Source organism: Paroedura picta, chromosome 5 (assembly GCF_049243985.1).
Source record: "Paroedura picta isolate Pp20150507F chromosome 5, Ppicta_v3.0, whole genome shotgun sequence".
Lineage (NCBI taxonomy): Eukaryota > Metazoa > Chordata > Lepidosauria > Squamata > Gekkonidae > Paroedura > Paroedura picta.
Genome location: NC_135373.1, coordinates 90,039,159 through 90,057,609, shown reverse-complemented (window position 1 = coordinate 90,057,609; position 18,451 = coordinate 90,039,159). Strand labels below are relative to the sequence as shown.

At 42.6% G+C, this 18,451-nt stretch overlaps 1 protein-coding gene across 8 annotated transcripts in view; it reads left to right on the top strand.

The window, feature by feature from the left end:
- Positions 1 to 18,451, top strand: part of MGAT4C (MGAT4 family member C) — a 399,470-nt gene that overhangs the window by 340,336 nt on the left and 40,683 nt on the right. Inside the window, exon 1 of one of the 8 annotated variants that reach the window (XM_077338970.1) lies at positions 717 to 977. The exons of 6 other annotated variants lie outside the window; for them this stretch is intronic. In XM_077338970.1, coding sequence (XP_077195085.1) covers positions 959 to 977 — 19 coding nt within the window. In that variant the 5' untranslated portion in view covers positions 717 to 958. Of the gene's footprint in view, positions 1 to 716; positions 978 to 17,088; positions 17,143 to 18,451 lie in introns of those variants that run through there. One more of the 8 variants, XM_077338978.1, reaches the window with a different exon arrangement.

Below are 18,451 nucleotides of genomic sequence, written 5' to 3'. Positions count from 1 at the left end.
AGAACTTGGCTCAGCTCCCATGACTGTCAGTTAGTGCTAGGGATAGTTTCTGGTACTTCTTCCAGAGTCTGGCCCCACATCAGCTGTGAAACTATGGGTGGATACTTAGTTTGGAAGAAACATTTCAAGGTATGAACCCAATTAACCTGCCAGTGGCATGCTTGAGATTAATTCTTGAATTCTTTCTGAAAAGCTTGTTATACATGTGAAATATGATACTTGCTGGACAATGTGATGGAGAGCTGAGACTGAGTGGATTTTAATAAATCTAAACTTCTCATTAAAATGACTGGCAAAATGGTTATTTTCTTATTTAAAAAAGGATTGTGAGGGGTGCAGCAGACAATATATACTCTTAACATTCATTTTATGTTCCTTCATTACTCTGGGCATTAATGATGCTTTAATTTGTTGTTACACAGACATTTTACACTTCATTACATGTATGTGCCAATAGTTATGGCCAGTATTGATTTTCTGTCTTTTTAGGTATTCTGAAGTTCTTGGAAGGTTGTCTCCTGGTGAATTGTTTTTCTTTCACTAAGATGACATTGTTAATCTTGAACAAATGAGGTGAAAATCATTTCAGCTTTGCATGCCTCTGTCTTCTTTACCACTTTAAAAGGAATTAGGCATGTTGACAGTGCAATTCCTTTCTTTCTGTCCTTCACAGACAAATGATCTTTAGAATTTTGTTGGTGACAAATCCTCCTTCCAGTGAAGAGCTAAAATGGAATGGTGTTGGTAGACACATTTTGCAAGCATTTTCATCTCCTGTAGAATGCATCTCTATTTTTGGACAATTTCTCAACTCATTTCAAAGGTTCCTTGCAGGGATACAGCTCAAGATTCTGGTGATGGTGTATTTTAGGCCTAGAGAAAGCTGTTTGATGTTCATTCAGAAATGCTAAAGAAACCATGGTGAAAACAGCAGAACAGAGCTTCTTAAGGATGGAGGATGATTTACACAACACAAAGTAGGTGTATATGAATGACTAATGAAAAACAATGATGTGCCAATGGATATCTTCTCCATTCATCTATGCATATGAATTTACATTCCCATCTAAAAGAACAAGGAGGAGGAGAAGGAGAAGGAGAAGAGTTGCTTAAAGCATCTTACAAGTCTTAAAGCAGCTTACAATCACCTTCCCTTTCTTCTCCCCACAACAACAACCCTGTGAAGTAGGTGAGGCTGAGAGAACCCTGATATTACTGCTTTATCAGTGCTGTGGTGAACCCAAGGTCACCTATCTGGTTGTATGTGGGGGAGCATAGAATCAAACCTGGCTTGCCAGATTAAAAGTCTGCAGTCCTAACCACTACACCAAGCATTATTGTGGGGAGGAAACTTGGTTGCCTTTAGGGAAACATTTATGGGTATTCAATGCTGTCAATGAGACATTACTGGAAAAATAAGTTGGTTTTTGAGACCTGTCTTAATTGTGAGACACAGAATATAGATTAAGAAAAAATAGAACATGCCATTCTAGTCTTGATGCATATTTAGTCCTAGATAAAACTGGTTGTTCTTCTTTATTTATTTTATTTTTATTTATCATACTTTTATACCGCCCTCCCCGGAGGCTCAGGGCGGTTTACATTATAACAGAGAACCATACATAAAACAGTCTGTAGAACATGTACACCAATAACCAACAATTGCAACCAAACACAACACAGTATAACAATAAACAATCATAACACAAACAGGTCCAGGGCTTGTTGATGGGATTCTGAGGGGGGTGGCTTATTGATTTAATTCTGAGGGGGGTGGGGGGGGAGCAGGGGCCCTTGGTCGCTGTAGATTACATCTGGTCTCGGCCAAATGCCTGGTGGAGGAGCTCCTTTTTGCAGGCCCTGCGGAACTGTTTAAGCTCCGTCAGGGCCCTGATCTCCTCTGGGAGCTCGTTCCACCAGGTAGGGGCCAGAACAGAGAATGCTCTGGCCCTGGTCGAGACCATACGGACTTCTTTAGGGCCAGGGATCCTTAGCTGATTGGAGGCAGTAGAGCGCAGAGCTCTTTTGGGGGCAAAGCGGGGAGGCGGTCCCTCAGGTACACTGGGCCCTGACCGCGTATGGCCTTGAAGGTAATTACCAGAACCATTCAACTGGTAACCATTGCAGCTGATGGAGAATAGGCCGGATATGGGACCTCCACGGTGTTGCCGTGAGGATCCTGGCTGCTGCATTTTGAACTAGTTGTAGTTTCCGGGTCAGGGCTAAGGGCAGGCCTGCGTAGAGCGAGTTACAAAAGTCCAGTCTAGAGGTGACCGTCGCATGGATCACTGTGGCTAGGTGTTCCGGGGCCAGGTAGGGCGCTAGTAGTTTGGCTTGGCGGAGATGATAGAATGCCAGCCGCGCTACCTTTGTGATCTGGGCCTCCATTGTCAGGGAGGCGTCCAGAATCACGCCTAGGTTCCTGGCAGAGTGAGCCGTAGAGAGCTGCACGCCATCCAGGTTAGGCAGGCGCGCTTCCTCGCATGGGCCCTTCCTACCTAGCCACAGGACCTCCGTCTTTGAAGGATTGAGCTTCAGACGACTCTGCTTGAGCCATCTCGTCACTGCTTCCAGGCAGCTGGCTAATGCTTCTGGGGGAGAGTCAGGGCGGCCATCCATCAGGAGGAAGAGCTGGGTGTCATCTGCATATTGATGGCAACCCAGCCCAAACATCCGTACCAGCTGTGCGAGAGGGCGCATGAAGATGTTGAATAGGATAGGAGAGAGGACCGCTCCTTGTGGGACTCCACAAGTAAGTTGCCGGCGGCCTGATGTTTTCTCTCCTATTGCAACCCTCTGTCCACGATCCTGGAGGAAGGAGATCAGCCATTGAAGGGCTGTCCCTTGTATTCCAGCATCGATGAGGCGGCGAGCTAGAAGCTCGTGATCGACTGTGTCGAACGCTGCTGAGAGATCTAATAATATCAGCAGTGCCGACCCGCCTCGATCCAACTGGCGACGGAGGTCGTCCGTCAGGGTGACTAGCGCTGTCTCTACCCCATGGCCAGGCCGGAAGCCAGACTGGGATGGGTCTAGGACCGAAGCTTCTTCCAGGTATTCTGTCAGTTGGTTTGCGACTGCCCTTTCTATCATCTTGCCCAGAAACGCTAAGTGAGACACGGGCCTGTAGTTGTTAGGCTCTTGTGGGTTTAGAGATGTTTTTTTCAACAGTGGACGTACCACAGCCTCTTTCAAACCCTCCGGGAATTCTCCTGTTGTTAGAGATAGGTTTATTATCTCCTGGAGGGGGCCCATTATCTTTATGCCAGCTGTTTTCAAGAGCCAGGATGGGCAAGGATCTAGTGGGCATGTAGTTGGTCTTGTTGTCGCTAGAATCCTGTCCACTTCGGTCAGCGTGAGTCGTCTGAAGTTACTCATAGTTTTCTCCAAAGATGGCCAAGGGGCCTCTAGTTCACTTTTTGTATCTAAGGTTGAAGGGAGGTCGTGGCGGAGTGTCGAGATTTTGTCCGCAAAATGACTCGCAAATGCCTCGCAGCTGATGTCCAATTGGCTACTGTTTTGTTGCCCTTCAATCAGGGCAGTGAGGGATCGAACTACCTTAAACAATTGAGCTGGGCGTGAGTCTGCAGATGCGATAGTAGCCGAGTAAAAATTGCGTTTTACTGACTTCACCGCCATCTCATAGGCTTTCATCTGCATTCTATAAGATGTTCTCGAGGCTTCGTCACGAGTCTTCCTCCAAACTCGCTCTAGCCGTCTCAGTTCCCGTTTCTTGTCGCAAAGCTCCTCGGTGTACCAGGGAGCTCGCTTGAGACGGGGCCGGAGAGGGCGTCGGGGAGCTATCTCATCAATGGCAGTCAGCAGTCTGTTATGCCAGTCACTGACCAGGCCATTGAGAGAAGTGCCAGGAGGCATTGGTTCCCGCAGAGCATTCCGGAATCCTATTGGATCCATAAGTCTCCGTGGGCGAGCTAAAATTTGCTCGACGCCCAACTGAGGAGGTGGTGGGAGCCTTAGCCGAGCCTTTAGAGCATAGTGGTCTGACCATGGCACGGCTGTTGTTGTGACCAGATCCACATCCAAACCTGCGCCGAAAATAAGATCCAGGGTGTGACCTGCTTGATGGGTGGGGCCAACAACAAATTGCGAGAGCCCTAGTGTTGCCATGGATGACACTAGGTCCTGTCCAGTTCTAGAGGACAGTAGCTCAGCATGGACGTTAAAGTCCCCCAGGACTAGTAGACTGGAGAACTGTAGCGTCCAGGCCGCCACCGCCTCTAGCAGGGCAGGCAGGGCATCTGGTGGTGCATTGGGCGCGCGGTACACTAGCCAGATGGCCACGCTCTCGGTTGATCCCCATCCGAGGCCAACACATTCAATGCCTGGTATTGACGGCGCAGGAAGGGTTCTAAAGGAGAAAGCCTCTCGGGTTAGGATTGCCACCCCTCCTCCCCGCCCCGCTGTCCGGGACTGGTGGAGGACAGAAAACCCAGCAGGGGCTAGATCTTTGAGGGCAACCGTTTCCCCGTCCCTGGTCCAGGTTTCTGTCACGCATGCCAGGTCCGCTCTTTGCTCTACAAAGTGGTTTTGCAGCGTAGAGGTTTTGTTGTTTATTGACCTGGCGTTGCACAGCACCAGTGTCAGAGGCGGGTTGTTTACCTTTGCCTCCACCCTAGTGTCACGAGGGATGGGGCGGAGTCTGGAGGGGGCTCGAGTATGGTTGATTTTCGGCCCCCTTGGTTTGATGTATCTCCGCCATCCGCTGTCCCTGCCTTTGCCCCTTATTATTGGGATCCCTGACCCTATCAAGGCCCCTGCTTTTTCTCCTTCCTCAGTTTTGCTAGGCATTATGAGCTCTATGGACACTGTTGGTTCAATTCTTAGTTCTATGGTTTGGCTGGGGTTGATTGTTGAACCCCGGTTCTGTCTTTGTGTGTGTGAGTTGTGTATCTGTGGGAGGTTGGCCCTGATCGCTAATTACAGCCTCTCAGGGCTTTCCGGTTCCACTTGTGTGCAGTTATGTGCTGGGTGTAGGGTGTGTGTCGTTGTGGGTGCCTGGAAGGGTGGTCCCGATCGCCTGTTGTGGCACCTCAGGGTTGCCCAGTCCAGGGGTGTATGATGTATGAGTGGCCTGAGTGTTATTTCATGTTGGATTGTGGTTGGAAGTTGTGGATTGGGTGGTGGCTAGTTGGCAGTTAGGGTTGTTTGGTGAGTGGAGGGTAGTTGATAGGTTGGTTGGATTAATTGCTTTGGCTGGGTTCAAGTAACTTGATTTTTTGGAATTTAATTGTTTTGGGTAGGTTGGGGTAGAGTTTAGATTGTTGGGGTGGGGGTTGGTTTTTGGGGGGGTTCGGTATTGGGTTAGAATAGATTAATTGATAGTAGTTGATTGTATATGGTGGGTGGGTGGGCAGGTGTTAATTTAGTGTGAAATCAATCAGGATTAGTTGATTGTATTGGTTTGGGTAGATCTGTTGGTGTCAATTTGTTTAGAAAATACTCAGTAGGTTGTTGCATCCAGAATACCCGATACCTATGCCTCCCTGTAGAGCGCTCTGCTCTGCAGGTATGAAGATACTGGGGGCCTTTACGCACGGGGATCTTTGTTGCAAATTGTTTGCGGAATGAAAAATCGCCATTTAAAATAGTGGAATTCGTCGTTATGCATACCTGCCTTTGTAGTGGAATCAGTTGCGTTTTTTAGTGTTTCCCACAGGCTTCCGGTCTCGGCAGAAATCGCTAGAAAGGAAGCGCTATTGCCAAGCTCGTCCCGCCCCTGGCCGTCAAGCAGCCAATGGGCAGCCGTTAGCATGCTCCCAAACAGCCCCTTTCCCTTTAAGAAAGGTTTTAAAAAAAAAACAGACCCATAGCAACGAATCTAGGTAGATTCGTTGCAACGGAGAGACCCATCCAGCTGCCTAATGTGAGCTGTCGTTTGATCGTATGATCGTTGCCACGCTGCCTCGAGTGATAACCCCCCCCCCTCTCACGGGCCCAATTTTCGGCTGAATTAATGTGTAAAAAATAAAGGGACTTTATTTCAGCAAACGGGCTTTTATGTGGTTTGTGCTTAGTGACTAAAGGTAAAGGACTGAAGCCAGGGAAGCCTCTAAACAGAAAGAGGCTCACTGGTGCGTTTATCCCCGCTCGCTCGGAGAAAAAAAATGGCGATCGCTTCGCCGGAAGTTTGGAGGACAGGCTCAGGAGGAGGGACTTTGAAGAAACCGCAACAATGGTAACGCACAGGTCTTTATCGCTAGTGTTACAGATTGTTTGCAAGAGTGTAGCGCTTTCCGGAGGGTGAATCCACTTTTTGGGATTCCCCTGAAAGCGCTACAACGAAGCGCTTTTTGCTGATCGGTTTCAGGAGTGTTGCAGATTGTCTACGACGTCGTGCGTTAAGGCAAATCAATAGCGTTTCCAATTAGCAACCATTGTGTGATTTTGAAGCCGTGCAAAAAGCCCCTGGTTGTTCCGGGCCCCTGGGAAATCCAGCTGGCCCCAACCTGATGGAATGAGCTCTTGGGAGAGCTAAGGACCCTGACCGAGCTATCAAAGTTCTGTAGGGCCAGCAAGATGGAGCTCTTCCTCCAGGTATTTGGTTGAGGCCGGGGAAAGGGTGCCCAGAATCACAACTCTGGGGTCCCACCCTATCATAGCCTATGCTATGGGAGATCTCACCACATTAGAACTGTGGTAGGCAATGGTGGCTGGAGCAGTAGAGCTATGGGATTTCTTTTTGTATTGTTTCCACTATCTTGATGCTGTTCATATTAGATTGTTTTAATTGTGGTTGGGGATGTTTTAATTGTTGCTACATCATATTGTGTTTTTATTGATTCACAGTGAGTTGCCTTGGGCCAGGAGTTGCTGGGAGAGGTGGGATACAAATATAAAAATAAATAAGATTCTTAAACATGAAAGCCAATTCATAAGTATGAGGGCCACTTCCTTGTGACCTCCAGGACTTTATATCACAAGCGTGCTAGGAGCTCTGTGCTTCCCAACTGCACACAGGCTCAATTCTTGGCATTACCCTAAAATACCTCAGGATGGTGGGCTATGTCCAAACCACTTGTGGTTTAATAATCCCAAGGATCTTCAGAGGGGAGAATTCGTCAGTGTTGCACTTTCATATTTGAACCTTTTCATTGAGTGGAGGGTGTAATGGTGATTAGAGACAGCATCTCTAGGTGCACTCCTGGTGCAGAAAAGGAAAATTAAGGAAGGGCCTATGGCTTTGTAGAGACTTGTGCGAGCATGGGATCACCCAAATGCTGACCAACTCAATTGGGTGGTCTTTAGGGAACCCATGCAAGAGAGGTATGTGAGAGCTAATAAGTTGCATGGTTCAGAGTTAATGAATAGGCCCTCAGTAACCGTGACATCTAGCATCTTTACTTCTGGATATCAGTTAAAATACATGGAGCGTTTATTACCACCTTAGTGTGATTGTTAGTTCATTTCTGCATACTCAACAAGTAAGACAATGTGTATCTTCCATGATGAAAAGTCTGTTTCATGTTTTACTAGATTCTAGGATAATATAGTCTAGGATAATAATTTCTGGAGTAGCTGCAGCTGGATAAGCTAGACTCAGTTAGGATTTGTGTTTTTTCCCCTTGTGTCTCATGAATAATGTTATTGGGTGTTGATTAAAAGAAGCTGTCTGCACATTCCTGAATGACAGTGGAATCTTTCAGTCTGCTTTTGGACACTGACATTGTTCATCATGGACTGTCAGTATTCACATATGAATATTGACATTTGCCACTTTTCAGCTATCCAGGGGAAGATGTAGATCAAACCAGTGCATGCAGAATAATTGTGTTCCTCATTTGACTCACTTGCTACCATGCAAATTACCTGACTATATCCATATATTTCTTCAGCAGTACAAATGGGGTAAATACTCCTCTGCTCTCTATAATGTAATGTGTATATCCATTTGTTTTATGAACCCACAGGCTTGGTACATCAAAAAGCCATATACAGAACTATTAAGCCCTGAAGATAAACTGGTATGTGCATGCCAGAGAGCAAATCAATGCTTGGTTGTACAGCTGCAGGCTTTGGGGAGATATGACTTAATTGTTTAGATGATCAGTTATTTAGTTGTGTATCCTCTATAATAAAGACGAAGAAAATTCCAAGTCTTGTTTTTCCTTTGAGGTTTTTTTGATGAGAGGAGAGGGCAACATTTGGCTAATTAATGTTCATTTTAGTAGGAAAATGCTTGCTTTTTGATATGCTGGCTTGTAAATAATCTTCTACAAGGTTCATATTTCATTTTAGGATGCCAGATTGCAGAAACTTTACAATTATGTGTATTTTTCGGTTAGCTGAGATAGTTCTATTAATACTAAGAAAGCAGATAGTAACTGGGATTTGTTACTTTGTTTTGTTCGCTGGGATTTTGTAGCCACAGGTTTGGAGGAGAAGATTTGGGTAGAACTCTCTCTTATTTTTGGACAGCCATCTATACTGGGTTTTGCTCCAGTTATAGTTTGAAAACACATAAAAAGTGCAAAGGGTACTCTAGCATCAGCTAGTAAAACAACACCATTATTAGTCTTCAAAGAAATGTCCATGGAGGATGGACAGTCCAAGGGTGTGTGTGTAGAGGCATTTCTCCCGTGATCTTAGGAAAGTAGATAGTTATCATGTATGAAGGAAAGCCAGAAAAGCTTAGCTACATAGAACTTACAGTGAAAAGGGGTTACTCTGAATCATACCAGGAAAAAAATGGTGGATTTTAAAGAGATGGACATATCTAGCTATTGGGTACAAAATTATTTAACTTTTTCACTGTGTAATTATTGCTGAGATAATCTGAGCCTTAGCATTAGACAATATCACACACTGAGGACAGGTTAAATGTCCATATAAATATCCATCTTTTGTAGTTATAATTAAGAAAAATAGGGAGCACCACAATTCTAAAGAATTTTTTGCATGCAAGAACTGGAGAGAGAACGAACCTTAAAGCATACATTAAAAAAAAAAGTTCTAGGTGTAAGTTTAAGGAGCTATGGCATCTTCTGAATAAGCTGTCTAACAGTATAATATTAAAACTTTTTTCTTCAAAGCAAGCTTATTTAATAGAGATGAATAGAATTCTATGCAGAGCTGCTTATTGGAGGCATAATATGCTATCCAAATTATCATCTTTTATTTTTAACTAAAATTAGAACTGATAATTGTAACCTCGCATCAACTATTCACCTTAATCTTAGGAGGTACATGTTTGATTGAAAACTTGGATCAGGTGTAGTGTAGCCAGGAGATCCAAGGTTTGACTGGTAGTCAGGCAAAAGACATTTGGAGGTGGTTTGCCATTGTCTGCCTCTGCATCATGACTCCTAACGTTCTTTGGAGGAAATCCATCCAAATCCCATACAAATATTAGCCAGGGTCTGCTTAGCTTCTGAGATCTGATGGGACAGGGTTTGCCTGGGCTATCCAGGTCAGAGTGTCAGGTTAGGGATTCTTACATGTATAAAAGAGCTCTATTATATCAATCTGCATGAATCATAACTTCTCAAAAAAATTCAGATCTGTTGTTGATCAAGGAAAAGGCCAAATGCCTTGAAGACTAAATCATTTTACATTACCTTTTCAGTTTATAAATATTGCAAGATATGGAATATCATTCTTCATCTAAGAATTGATGCAGCATTTGTTTTGTTATTGTTGCTGTTGTTGTTTAATTTGTCATCCCCCCCCCCCCATTAACTGCAAATATTGCCAATCAGGGAAGGACAGAAAATGTAGATCCATGGAATGGAGATTCATATTAAACATTTCCTATTGACCAATGTTACACATGAAATAATTTGTGGGATACACTTCAACCATACCTAAGGGGCTTTATCATTGTGTATCCCTTTCAGATGATAAAATGACAAAACATCAAAACAGTGGTGTGTAGTCTACCCAGGCGCAGCTTGAGGAAGGCTTTTGAAGGGACCCCTTGAGTCAGCATCATGTTGTGTCCTGCCAAATGTCTTTGTAGTTAGGGTGCTGCAGCAAGATAACCTTTCTCTCTCTTAATTTCTCTCCCTCTTTTCCACATGATTCTTACGTATTTGTCTCCCTTCACTGAATTTTTCTGCATTCCCGTCTTTATATTCCCTTTTTCTTCTCATTCCTATCCTGCTTGGTGACAGAGTGTATTATGTTAATATTATGAACCAAAGTCAGTGTGTTTGTTGGACACTGTATATTACACTCCTTCCCACTTGGCCTGTCATTCTGTGCTTGACTTCAGATGGCACTTGGTTCTGCTGGGCACACTGTGATTGCTCTAATACTGCTGAGTAGTTGGTACATTGCACAGGTCCTTCTGGGCTTGCAAAAATGCCTCCGGTACCTTCAGTTTCTACTGCATAGATTCCTGATTTGACTTTAGTGCTTTGGAAACAACAGAGGATGAAGTACCTTCTTTGGAGGTTAGTGTGTTTCTTGACATCCAGTCTGGTGATGCTTGCTATCACTATTTGATGATGTTTTGTCTAATGCTACTTAGTAAAAGTTAGTACAAAGGCAGATTCCTAGCTCTCAGAAATGCCTTTTAGATGTTTGGGTAGGTCAGCACTTGGGCTTCACAATGAAGAATATAAACCATCCCAAGTGCCTAGTCAGAACACAAGTGGTGTGATGTATTGATTATTATTTTTTACCATCAAGTCACTGTTGACTTATCACAACCCTGTAGGTTTTCAAGACAAGGGATATTTGTCCAGGCCCGCTTGGCCTCTGGGCCAGGAGCCCAGACGTATCCAAACCTCTCCCCTCCCACCGAAGAGCCCAGAGTACCCAGACAAGGCGCCAACCCCCCCCCATCAATTGACAGCTTTATTCTTACCTTCAAATAGTAGTTCTGTAAAATGTAATATGTAGCATTTCTCTCTTTTATGAATAAAAAATTCTTTAAAAAACAAAACCCTTGTTGCTAATCAGGGTTGCCAACACTGCCTAGGCTAATGCTAGATTTAGGGGGCAGTACTTATGAAGAATGGAGTTTGGGGAGAATGTGATGTGAAACCTTGGTAATGCTGTCGGAACATTTCCTAAACTTGTTGGTAAAAATCTTAGAGCCTAGGAGAAATCTTCCAATCTTGGGTAGGGGCAGCAAATTCCTTGCTTGCCTGGGCAGTCATGAAGCCTATGCCTAGTGTTTGTTAGAAGCTGCAGTTGTTTTACTGTCCCTTGGTGAATTTGTGAAATTGTTGGGATGTTACCATGTATAGTCTTTCAATGGCTGATCACATTTCCTCCCATTCTGCCCTATACCCTGTGTTGTTTGCATTCCTCACCACTCAAGATGTGTATCTTACTGACCCAGATTCTCTCTTCTAAAATCTTGTGTTAGTGGTTATTAAAAAGATTAAACAAATTTAATTGTTGAGAGATACTTGAATACTTAAGGATTCCTTTGTATTGCATTGCAGTTTTGTTGTTCCTAAACAGATCCCATTATAACACACAGGGAAAGGGATGGTTAAGGCAAAACTAAATTAGAATACTACATAAGTTTTTGAAGCACAATTCAAAATAAATTCAGGGAAGGAGCCATCAGTGGTTTTTCATGGATAGCCAGGCACTTGTGTAACATAATACTTAGCAGGACATACTTCAATAATTTTACAGAATGGAAGGTTTGCAATGAATTCTACTGTAACTACAGAAGCTGATGGCTAAATAATGTAAATTGTTTCTGCCTGATTGACAGCTTCTCGTGTAGTCTTTTCCTCCCCAATTTAGGTAGTTTTACTTTAATTGCATTAATGCTTAGAAGAGAGGCCAAATGTCCTAAGGATTCTTATGGTAATAATATCTAGAGCAATTGTAAAGAAAATGGTTAACTATCCATCACAATGTTCTTGAGAAGAAGTTTGTACAATTATATATTCAGGCTTTGTGTTATGCTCCATTTACTACACTTCTCTCATGTAGCTAGTTACAGCAGACTGCTTTTCACCCAGAATCTCTTGGAGGTACATTTGACACCACATTTTTTCTTGTAAAGAGAATAATAGAGGCAGAGAATGTTTGAGAATTTAGCCAGTGAATATCTGTGGCAAACTTTTCTACATTGTGTTATCCAAGTTAGGCACATCCTTCTTTTTTAGCTAGATAAACTCCATAAAACATGACACCGTACACATATCTTGCACGTTAAAGTGACAGGATTTTAAGCCCCTTCTTAGAGCAGAGTGATGGACTCCATAAATCACCGATTTTTACATTGATATGGAATACAATCTTCTCACAATATCTGAAGTTCCTGTTGGCTATGAATCAAGACCTCTTTTATGGCCTGTCATATCCAGCTATCAGTTTGTTAGGTGTTATGAATAAACTACAGCCTCAGAAAAGGTCACTACAGAGAAAATACCAACCATAGGATCTCATTTTTTAAAATAGTAGTTAATTAATTTTTAAAAATACAAACATTTCACATTGTGTATCTTAACAGAGTTTCCCCAGTGCAAGATTTAAACTAAAAGGTGTTCTCCCCACTTCTGAAAGAACTATTCCAGTGTCAGTTGGTAAAAGGAAGTGGTGTGCAAAAATATTTTAGATTCAGAGTCTGTTCTGTTTCAAAAAGTTAAGCCATTTTTATTGAAATGCTTAGTATTAGAGAATCAGTGTGGTTCTCTTTGTTGGATTCAATGGAAATCTTATTTCTGGATATGACTTCTTTCACCTACCTAACAGGGGTAAAATGTTCAGACATTGGCCAGTATATTCTAAATGCTAAAGAATTGACAGTCTTTGAGTTTGTGTACGTTCCTGAAATACTTAAATAGACAACATATGTGGGGGGACTATTGTTTTATAAAAATAGGGTGAAATCTCACCTTCTTCTCTTAGGCCCCCACAGGGTTTCTTTCTTTCCTTCTTTCTTTGTGATCTCTTTATTTTCTTATTATTATTTGGTCTATGGGTGTCGCACACTGCCATATTATTATATATTTTGATTGATGATGGTGGTCCTGACCAGAGACTTGAGGAATGAGTCAAAATCACAGTGTTATATTCTATTGAAATAGCATACGAGAAACTTTTGAAAGTTCAAAAATAAACAAAGTATTTTATTTAACTTGGTAAGGAAAAGGTCAGGTGGAGTCAGAGGTAGGATGTATTAGGTCGACAATAAAATCTGAGGTCTTCATAATCACACTAAATCTTGCTAATATGTTGTCAATAAGTAAGCATTTTTGCTTTTCAGCAAAATCTTTGAAACTTTGAGGAGGCTTTCTTTCTGCTGAAACACTCAAGCATAGGTTCCTGAGTTTTGCTAACACTAAGACAGTTCCCAAAATCTTTCTTCACAGACCAGGGATCACACCTCTTTCAAGAGCTATGTCCCTTTGCATTGGGCAGGAATACTTTCTTTTAACTCGAAACAATTTTCCTATTGGCTTGAAGGGAGATCATCATAAATCCATTCACTCCTCCTTTGCCTCCTTGCAAGTCTACAGTCAGTGCTAAACTGTCTCTAACTGTCACTTTTCAACTGTCATTTCTTAACTGACACTCTCTATGGAATTCTGTTTGAATACCCTGTCACTCAAAGGTTCTCAGACTCTGTGAGACATTGACTAGCAGGAGGACATTTAGGGCTGGAATAAGATGTGACAAACCAATATTGCGTATGAACAAAGCCACAGCTATAATACTTCCACATGGGAGGGTTGGCACAGCATGGGAGAGGTAGGCTGCCCTAGCAGTCAGCATGAAAATCCTTGGAGTCCAGACGTGTTCTGGGGATCTGCACCATTCCCAGTTGGGAGAGCAGAATCCCTTGCCTACTGGTGTCCACCACCAGAGCAAGTGGCCTACATGGCGGGGGGGGGGGGGCAAAGGGCGCCAACCTCATTTGTTTGCTGCTAGGCCATCTGGCAAAATGAGGCCCTGGACTCCCACAGCTGGGTCAGCCACACATGGCGGGGGGGGGGGTCAAAGGGCGCCAACCTCATTTGTTTGCTGCTAGGCCATCTGGCAAAATGAGTCCCTGGACTCCCACAGCTGGGTCAGCCACACTTCTTTTCATGTCATGAAGGCCCTAAACCCCAGGGAGGGGGTTTACACAATTACACACTGGAATCCCCGCCAACAGGCTCCATCCCATGCAAAACCACAGCTGTGATGAATTTAACTATGAAACTTCCAGCTCAAAAACTGTAACCTGGCTGTTTCTACAAAAATATAGAATTGCTAGGAGGGAAGTTGCTCTTGCAGAGTCCTGGGTGAAGAGTCCGGACCTGTGCATGTGGTGCCTTTTATAGGCACTGCGGGGCCCACCTGTGAGCACACAGCACACGCAGTGAACAGGCTACTGGGATAGTCACATCTTCCAGTCAGCACTCTGTGGTGTCAATCAATGGCCCAGGTGAGTCTCAGTTGCACATTAACACATGAGAAACCCTATCCTCTTCTGGCCTACTTTACTTTGTTGTTGGGAATATCTGATAATAGTTCAGGCTGAAGACTTCCCTGTTTTCTGTCAGGCACGTATCTGCTCTATTTTTTTTAATCAGCTTGTCTCAAGGGACACTAAGCTTTTGGTCAACATTTAAAGTTATGCCCAACATTTCTCCACAAGGGAGAAAGGCCTCACTGAGACACCATGCAAGAAAGCTTTTCCCAACATCCCTCAGCAATACACTGACATCACTTCCAGGTAGAAGAGGAGTGACATCAGTGCATCAGGACACTGCCACTGTTTCCCCTATTCCCTGACCATGGCCAGGTGAGTGTCAACAGGGAAGGACCTGCTGGCAGCAGTGGATCTTCTGCCCCTATAGTGAGATGGCAAATGTCTGAATGTTCCTATTGTCATTACTGAATATATGTTGGATTAGTTAGATCTCCTAAATTGAAGGACAGATGTGATTTGGATTTATCTTCCTACTGGATATCCTTGTATTTGCTGGCTTTGAAAAGCACATATTAAAGGGAAGACTCTTTTTGCTTCCTCTTTTCAGAGGTGCTAATTTATAATATTGAAACATATTCATTATAGAAATCTCACTGTTATTTCAGTTCACTACCACTTCTTCCACTAACTCAATTTGAAACCTTTTGTTCCAAAATTCCTTTTATATTTAGGCATTGTGAAATTTATTTATTTATTTATTTGGTTGTTTATTTATTTATTTAAACTTGTATACTGCTGTTCGCCAGAAGGTCTCATGGCGGTTCACAATAAAACATTAAAATCACAATAAAACTCCATAAGTTCCCATTATATGATAGGCAATAATAACAACGCTGGCATTCTAATCCTATAACCCCCACCTGTTCAGTCAGAGGTCATAACGTTGGTCTCACGAGAGAGGGAGCTGGCCGATGGATCTAAGGGATCCAAGATGGAACCCGGGCACTGCCTTGGCCTCAGCCATATGCCTGGCGGAAGAGCTCCGTCTTGCAGGCCCTGGGGAAAGCTGGTAATTCCAGCAGAGCATACATATTGAGTTTCCTCTCAGCACTGACACACCATGCAAGAAAGTTTTTCTTTTTCTTTTGTTCTTAATAAGGCAGTGATCAGCCAAGGAAGAAAAATGCAAGAACTGGAAAATGGAAGAAGAAGGAATGGATAATCGGACATGTGGCAAAGAGGGAGGAAATGAGCATGTTGGGACCGGGGCAAGACTTCCATGAAGATAGCCAGAAAGGGAGAGGACAGTGTCAACTGTCCTGCATGTAGTAGAACAAACAAGTGATAAGAGCGGAGCAGAGTTGGCACTCACAGTCAAGGAAGAAAGTCAAACACTAGGCAGCTGTGGGAATATCAAGGGGAGGAATAGTAAATAATCAACAAAAGAGGAGAAAAAGCAGATAGCATGGGCAAGGAATCAATGGGAACGGGGAGAAATGATTTCTACTCCCATAGAAGTCCTGATGGGAATCTTCAAAATTCTGCAGAGACAATTCTTTGGGTTTCCAGCCAGTTATGAAGCTGAGGAAAGAGGGGATGTATTTTTGAGGGGTGGCAGTGTGAGAACACCCTGTTTCCAAAACAAGAACTAAAGACCTAAATTTCACATTCTACAAACTTTTTTCATTTTTTGTTTTAAAAAGTTTTATTGACTATAATGACAGCTGCTGGAATCACTTAGCCTTCTAGTCTTCAGTGAAGGCAATGCCTGAAGAAGTGTGCGTGCACATGAAAGCTTATACCAGGAATAAAATTTTGTTGCTCTTAAAGGTGTCACTGGACTTAGAGAGCAAGACCCTGAGAAGAGGTAATGGGCATGATTTTGTCCAATTGATTTAGACTTATGGAACATAAAGGCTTTTATTTTATAATTTTTGTAGGAACAGCACTCAAACCTTTATAACACTGAGCACAAAAGCATCTCTCTTTTAAAGTGTTTTTGAAAGTAACAGTACACTAACCCTACCCATCTTCAAATACTAAAGTTCCTAATGGACTCCCTGCCTAACCAACAGACCACCTAACCAACCTGCCACCAAATCAGACAACACACACTGTCAGTTGGATAGCAGTTAAACTGCCAACCTCCCCCCCCCCTTTTCAACACTCCACTGTAGCATTTGAAAGTAACTGGCTGAGGATCCTGGAGGGCAAAACTTGAAACCATGTGTCACAAACAGCCATTTGCGGAACATCCTTGTCAGGATCATCCACAAGCTGTTTACACTTTCATTATATTGCCAAGTGAAAAAAAATGTATTTGGCAAGACTTTAAAACTGTAAAATGTACTTTGGTTTTCTTATATTTTTTCTAAAACATTGCTGCCATGAGATTCATTCTCTCTCTCAACAAACAAACGAACAGCAAATGCGAATGGAAAAAAAGAAATATGTATTTCTTTTACTATTGAGGTAACTAAATGTGAGGTATCCTTTGACTCCTGCATTCCTACATCACTAATAAAACAGAGGTCCAACTAATCTACTCTTTCTACAAAATGTTCAATGGTGGGAATATCTTATTTCAAGGATACTTGAACCAGGCTTTCTGACCACTTTCAGCTTCACCTCTGCATACAGCAAGCTAAGCATGGTTGGTTCTTGGAAGAGGAATTGCCAAGGAAGACTCTGCAGAGAAAGGCAATGGCAAACTACCTTTAACTACCACTGTTGAAATATGCAGATCATCAGTGTCCATGATTGACCAGAATATGAAGAATATACTGCAGCAGGTATCAAAGGAGATTAGTAACTTCCTGATATGTTCAAAAAATCTCTTCCTGTGTCCTGATTGGCTCAATTAGATTTCCTGCTCCTTTGAACACACTTCCTACCTGCTTGCCTCCAGAACAGACAGAATGAAACCAACAGGACACTTAGACAGTTAAGAATCTCTCCTCTTTTTATACAAAGTTGGTTTATACTTCTAATAAAACTGTTCTTTTAAGAAGCTTGGTGCTCAGCTGTCTTAGCATATTGAATCTCTGCCTACAATCACTTGCACTGAAAACTTCTTGCAGAGGTCACCATAAGTCAGGTGCAACTTTATGGCACTTAAATGCGCACAGTCCTGGTAGACATAATAGATTTAGTTTAGAATTGGCAATATTTCACTATTTCATTATATTACTTAATTGTTGCATATCTTTCTCTTGTTCAAATAAATAATTCCGAGATGACTCAGCAAACACATGAAAACTTTCCCAGTAAAATTCACTGAATACAGATAAACACAGCATGTTAACACAGATAAACACAGCATGTTAACACAGATAAACACAGGATTGCTTGAGCTAATGGTCATCTTCAGTTTTGGGTCTAAGATGGGCACTGATTATTAGAGAACACTGAATTATTAAGTTTAAACTGGAGTTTAACCAACATGGATTACTCAGTATGTGTTATAGGTAAAGATGTGCTTAGCAAATATGTGCAATCTTTGCAGGAAAGTTCTGTCAGAAAGAAGTGGGAAGAAAATAATTTATTATCTTCCTATTGACATCTTGGTTGTACTTCGCATTTCACCTCCCTACATCTAGAGATGAAACCTATTACTTATATGTTTTGCGTGCTTAAATAGAAGATCAATTCTTTTTGCTCCTATATTTAAGCACATCAGCAGGGCCCATAAAGTATTAATGATGAAAGCTTTGAGAATTACATGGGCCTCTGGCTCTATGCTTCTTTCAAAAGAAAAGTTAAAATGGAACAAAAACCCAACCTGAAAATCAAGACAGGGACCTGAAGCATGAGCAAATAAAAACAAAAAAGAGAATAAAACTATTTGTTACCTAGTGTGCATAATAAGGATTAAAACTACATACAACAATAACATTAAAAACTTGGCATTTAAAGCAACCAAGAAAACGTACATCAAATTTCAAAGGATCACATACATGTTACATTAAAAGCCCCAATGTGTTCTGACACTGAGGGCATTCTTCAGTGGTCATAATTATATTACACACACATACACTATAACAATGGTTCCAAAGGGGCTGCTGTCCCTTTGGCTCCCAGATAACACCCCCCCCCAAAAAA